General features: G+C 44.3%; 1 protein-coding gene across 1 annotated transcript; it reads right to left on the bottom strand.

Moving 5' to 3' along the window:
- Nucleotides 1-953: 953 nt before the first annotated feature.
- LOC137572962 (uncharacterized) lies at nt 954-6,095 on the bottom strand. The gene is made up of 4 exons (XM_068284829.1): nt 5,216-6,095; nt 4,264-4,468; nt 3,830-4,176; nt 954-3,478 (listed from the first exon to the last, which is right to left on the bottom strand). The coding sequence occupies exons 1-4, from the start codon at nt 6,093-6,095 to the stop codon at nt 954-956; spliced, it is 3,957 nt and encodes a 1,318-aa protein (XP_068140930.1).
- Nucleotides 6,096-6,467: the final 372 nt, after the last annotated feature.

Raw genomic sequence — 6,467 nt, 5'->3', positions numbered from 1 at the left:
TCTATCGAGTTGACTTTGCCGATGATCCCATTTAGTTCTTCCAGAGTCCGATATGTAGCCTCGAAAAGCTTTTCGTTGATGCGGACTTGCTGATTATTGCCCGCAACAAGACCATCCTGGGTCTTCAGAGCCGCGTTCCAGTCGGCCGCATCTGGGGAGCCAGCAATCCATTTCCATGCTGAACCGAGCCATTCCACGGCCCTAGGTCTCCGGGCTGGTGTGGAAAGTAATCTTCCAGTATCCTCTTCAGCCTGATCCAGGTAGTGATCCGCTATCACCCTTGTTCGCTGGTCGGATAGCAGCGTGGATTTCTACCGCGTGGTTTGGATCGCCTGTTGGAACTCCAGCAGATTTATGACGTGAATCAGCCGAAACACGCCGCTAACCCGCCAGACGTATCCCTGCTGAAGGGGAATTACCGGAGAGTCGTAATTGAAGAAATGGGCAGCACTTGCCTGCTGCAACATCACCATTGCCATCCTTGAAGACGAAGAGAGTTAGTAATGCTTATAATATGAATTTTGTTAAAGCTAACTATTGGTATTGGTTACCACCTGGTTCGTGAATAGTGCTTTGTCTCGTGGTTTCTTAATTCTTAAATATTACTGATGATACATAAATTAACTTTGCTGGTTCGTTTAATAATAATAAATAACTTTTATTTCACTCCATGTGATGGTTTCGGTTGGCCAATAAGCAATTAACTAACTCAACATACATTTTCTCGTTTTCACCACACGCTACCTATTGCATCAGCCAAAACGGTGTGACCATGCAACTTAAAGTTAAAAATAATAAAATACAAAGATCGTTTACATTCAAATAAATTTAAGTTTAAGAATTCAGCAACCGTTCCTCAACATACCGCCGGGCCCTGAAACAATGTTTCTGAAACTGGCAGGGGAGCCACCTTGGTTATGGGACGGGTCATCTCTCCTGTAGCTGTCTTTAACTTAAAGGGCTCGTACTAGACCGTCTGGGCCAGGAATCGTCTCGATAATGCGGGCCAGGATCCAAGAAGCCGGAGGAGTATGAGAATCCTTTACTAGAACGAGATCATCAGGCCTCGGGTTTGCCGATTTCATTAACCATTTTGGCCTTTGCTGCAACGACGTAAGGTACTCAAGATGCCACCTTTTCCAAAAGCCTTGTAACATGGCCTGAGATTGCTGCCAGTAATCCAATCGGTTTGCCGGCACTTGGTCCAAATCTCCATCTGGCACTGAGGTATAAGGACGACCGATCAACATGTGAGCGGGCGAAAGATATCCAACATCTGTATCGGAAGTGGCACAAAGAGGCCTTGAGTTGATCACCGCTTCCACCTGTGTTAACAACGTATGCATTTGTTCGAATGTAAGAACGGCGTGGCCGATTACTCGGTGTAAATGAAGCTTCACAGAGCGCACACCCGATTCCCATTTGCCTCCCCAGTGGGGCGCATGTGGCGGTATGAACTTCCAGTTGATGCCTTCGATCGATAACGCCTCTGCTATCTTGTTATTGTGCAGCTGGGATTGAACTAATTGTTCCATTTCGTTAAGACTTCTTTTGGCTCCCACAAAATTTCGTCCATTGTCGCTGAACATCGTCACACATTTGCCTCGCCGTGAAATGAAACGTCTAAGAGCAGCCAAAAATGTGTCAGTGCTAAGGTCTGTTGCCAGCTCCAAGTGTAAAGCTGAGGTTGCCATGCATACGAAGAGACATATGTATCCCTTTTCCTTTCGAGCGGTCCTTCCTTTATGTGTCTTCATCATGATTGGGCCAGCATAATCACAGCCTGTATTTTCGAACGGAAATGCTTGCCGAACTCTCAATGCCGGTAGTGCGGCCATTAGTTGGTTGCTGGTATGTGCTCGCTGTCTGAAGCATTTTATACAGTTGTGAGTAACTTTACGAATCAGATTTCTGGCTCCCATTATCCAGAAACGTTGACGAACGATGACAAAGAGGGCCGAAACTCCTGGGTGTAGATTATGTTGATGCTCGTGTTCCAAAATTAGGTGAGATATGCGATGCTTCCTCGGCAAGATGAGCGGATGCTTGGCTGAATATGATAACTCTGAATTATTGAGGCGACCTCCTACACGTAGAAGCCCATTGTCATCTAAAATCGGCGTCAGGGTACACAGCTTAGAGCCTTTTGGTACGCATCCTTCATTTCGTAGCGCTTTTCGTTCTTTATACCATTCGTCTTGAGCTTGCTGCAAACATAGGTTCCTGGCTGCCTTGTACTCGTCATAGGTTACGGCGAAAGTGTCTGACTTTTCTTGGGGGTTTTTCATGTGTCTGATGAATCGTAAAATATATGCCACAATGCGCACAAGTCTCGGCCAGGAAGAAACACGACCAATGAGTTCTTCGAGGGGAGATGACTCGTGCATGGTTTCCGCGAGAGTAACTAACACTGTAGCCTTCAACTCTTTTAGGTACTCGTCTTCTGAAATTAAGTTAGAGATTTGTATATCATCTTCGTTACCTAAGTTAAGATGTGTCTCAGCCAGCCAGTCGGGACCCTTCCACCAGAGAGTAAACGGGAGTAAGTCCTCAGCCAGCATTCCTCTAGAAGCGCAGTCTGCGGGGTTCTGCTTGGTATTAACATGGCGCCACGAGTCCCTTGGTATTACTTCCAATATTTCGGCAGTACGATTGCCAATGAACGTCTTTAAACTAGCTGGCAAGTGATTCAACCATGCCAACACAATTGTCGAATCACACCAAGCATATACGGTGCTTTCTAGATCCTTCCAAGCTAATTTAATTGATGCGATCAGCCGACTTAGCAGAAGTGCGCCACATAATTCCAAACGAGGGAGCGATTGCTGCTTAAGTGGAGCGACCCGTGTTTTCGCTGCAATCAGTGAAACCTCTATGCTGCCATCCTGGTTCACGATCCGAGAGTATACGACTGCTGCGTATGCTTTTATTGAGGCGTCTGAGAAGGCGTGTAACTCTATTCGTCTGCCGACATACCCAATATGACGCCGTATCTTTAACTGCCTTATGTTGATAATGTCTTCGCGATACTTACGCCATCGGTCTGCCAGCTTAGTTGGAAGCGGTGAATCCCAATCTAGATTAAGAAGCCAGAGCTCTTGGAAAAGGATCTTGAATTGAACAATGACCGGCGCCAGTAGACCAAGCGGGTCAAATATGCGTGATACGTCTGATAATACTTGTCTTTTTGAACTTTCTGTGCATTCGCTCAACCTTATACCATATGTGAAGATGTCAGACTTTGGTTCACAATGTATTCCTAATACCTTGACGGAGGAGGCATCTCCAGGCACACTTGTCGCTGCTGCTTCTTCTAAAGAGCCGATTCCGTCGGTATTGGATACCCATTTCCCAAGCTCCAGCTGTGCGCGACCTAATAGTTGAATAAGTTCATCCTTGTTACGTATAAGTTGATCTTCCGTGTTTGTTCCGGTCAGGACATCGTCCACATAGAAATCTTCCAATAGAATCTTGGCAGCTGTTGGATATTTATGCTTTAGATCGATGGCAAGTTGTTCTAACACACGTACAGCTAAAAACGGTGCACAGGCTGTCCCATAGGTTACAGTACAAAGCTGGTAATGTTGCAGCTCTTCAGTTGGGTTTTCTCTCCATACAATTCGTTGATAATTTCGGTGATTTTCAGAAATCCATATTTGCCTAAACATTTTAATGATGTCTGCGCAAAAAACAAACTTATAAAGTCGAAAGCGTAAACACACATCCATTAGGTTACGCTGAATACTTGGGCCCACTAGTAACTCATCGTTTAGTGATCTGCCACTCTTATCTTTATAAGATCCATCAAATACAATTCTCAATTTCGTACCAATAACCGGATGGTGAGGCATATAGAACATGTGTTCTTTAGGTGCACTCGTCTTCTCTGACTCATCAAGGATGCGCATGTGTCCCAAAGCAATGTATTCGCGCATGAACTTGGTGTACTCTTCCTTTAACCTTTTATCTTTCTGAAGTCGACGTTCTACTGAATAAAATCGTGATGTTGCTCCCTGAAGAGTATCTGCAAACTTAACATCCGAGTTCTTAAATGGAAGCTCAACACTATACCTCCCATTTGAGTCACGAAAGTGTGTAGAGCGAAAATGATTCTCGACCTTTAAATCATCAGCAGTCGGCGGCAAACTGCCACTTAATTCTTCCAATTCCCAAAACCTTTGGAGCGATGTATTTATTTCGATGGTTGATAACAGAGATGCTGTATTTGATCCTTGTTTAGCTGCAATTGAGGTGACCACCCACCCGAATATTGTGGATATTGCAATTATATTTCCATGCTTATCTAATACCTTCTCTCCTGTGAATGCGGACCACACGTAGTCGCTACCCAACAAAATGTCCACATGCTTAGCGCTGGTTTCCGGTAGATCAGCCAGTTCTAACCCATCGAAAACTTTCAAAACGGCCGGGTCGACTTCATCCTTTGGCAATAGAGTGGTTATCTTACCTAAAACATGAGCTGTAATATCTAGTGTATGCTTCGAGAACCTTGATTTCAAATGTACTGCGCTGACCCCTCTTGTAGTATCGGCCTTGATTGACGAAATTCCTGAGACAAGTATTCGAGATGGTGAGCGTAAGAGGCCCAGTGAACGCATGCAATGCTCCGATATGTATGATAGTTCTGATCCACTATCAAAGAGAACACGACAAGTGGTGTATGATCCCTTTGAATTTAATGCCAAAACTAGAGCTGTGGGCAATACACTCCTTGGTTTTCCTCGCGGCTGTAGATTTACCGCAGAACGTGCTAAATAACTCTGTGATTCTATAGATTGAGCTTCCTTTCCTTGCTTAGTTTCGGCAATCATGGCTACTGTGGGATTAATGCTCTTTTCTTCGACTTGGCGATGTAACAGCGTGTGGTGTTTGTCCTGACAATGTTTGCATCTATACTTGGATTCACATCTTGAAATACCATGGTCAGGCCTTAGACAACTGAAACACAAACGTTTCTCCTTAGCAAATGAGTAGCGCCTTTCCACGGAGAGGGCCAAGAACTGGTCACAGTTGTATACGTTATGCTCCTTAGACTCACATTTAAGACACCCTCTTGAGTCTGTGGAAATCAGTATCCGAGTATATTTCTTAACGTTTGATTGTGCGACTTGTTCGCAGCGGCTTAATTCGAACTCATCGCAACGTTCTCCGAGAAATCTAAGAAAATCCTTAATGGTTGGAGATGTCCCCTCACGGCTGTAGGACACCCACTTGCATTGAGACTCTGCATCAATTTTATCCAGTAGAAAATAGATCACCCAGCAGTCGCGATTAGTTTGGCCAAGTGCATCTAGGCCACGTACAACTTCACTCGCCCCATCGGCAATCTTTCGTAGAACGGATACATCTGTCACCCTTGTTGATGGTAGACGTCTAAAATTATCCAAAAGCGAGTTAACGACATGACGAGGTCGATCATAACGTTCCATTAGGCCTGCCCAAGCCGTCTCGTACGCCGCTCCTGTTAACGGCAAATGATTTATTAAACTTGCAGCCTCATCACAGAGAAAAGACTTGAGATATTGAAACTTCTGAGCTTTATCCAGATTCACCCTGTTGTGAATGGTACTCTCGTATAAATCCTTAAAGGCTGGCCACTCCAGGTAGTCGCCACCAAAAGGCTTGATGTGTAATTTGGGCAGCTGGACCTGTCCCCCTAACGCCAAACAGGCAGCTCCACTTACTGTCATGCTTTCATAAAACTCCCGTTGAAGTTCCATCTGCTTGTGTAGTATCTGCGACACTACTTCGTTGACTCCCTCACTGGAGTCCACGACCTTAGTTGCTTTTACTGGGTTAACCAATTTTCCCAGTTCCTTTAAGTGCAGTTGTGCAGTTAAGTACTTCATCTCATAGTCTCCGTAGTCACCCATGGGGTCGACGTAACCTTGCGATTCTTGAAATTCAAACATATCATCAGTGGACCGATCAAACTCCTTCCACACGTTGTCGAGTCTGGTCATCATAGTATCCACCACATCCGCTGTGCAGTTCTCAGGCGGATTCTCCGAAAGTGTCAGCAGCCGCGTGAGGCTGGACTTTAACTTGGTGCGTGTTGCCTTTAGTTTTTCCATCTTAACTTGAGTAGAATTGCTTATCCCAACAGAATCCAAATCCGGCTCGAAGGACCAAATTTATGATGATACATAAATTAACTTTGCTGGTTCGTTTAATAATAATAAATAACTTTTATTTCACTCCATGTGATGGTTTCGGTTGGCCAATAAGCAATTAACTAACTCAACATACATTTTCTCGTTTTCACCACACGCTACCTATTGCATCAGCCAAAACGGTGTGACCATGCAACTTAAAGTTAAAAATAATAAAATACAAAGATCGTTTACATTCAAATAAATTTAAGTTTAAGAATTCAGCAACCGTTCCTCAACAATTACTCTATTTTCTTTTTGTTGTATATTTTTGCTTGCTTCTTTTCTTATTTG

Source organism: Drosophila tropicalis, unplaced genomic scaffold (genome assembly GCF_018151085.1).
Source record: "Drosophila tropicalis isolate 14030-0801.00 unplaced genomic scaffold, ASM1815108v1 contig_108, whole genome shotgun sequence".
Lineage (NCBI taxonomy): Eukaryota > Metazoa > Arthropoda > Insecta > Diptera > Drosophilidae > Drosophila > Drosophila tropicalis.
The sequence above is the reverse complement of the archived record's forward strand: the minus strand, read 5'-3'. Positions and strand labels throughout refer to the sequence as shown.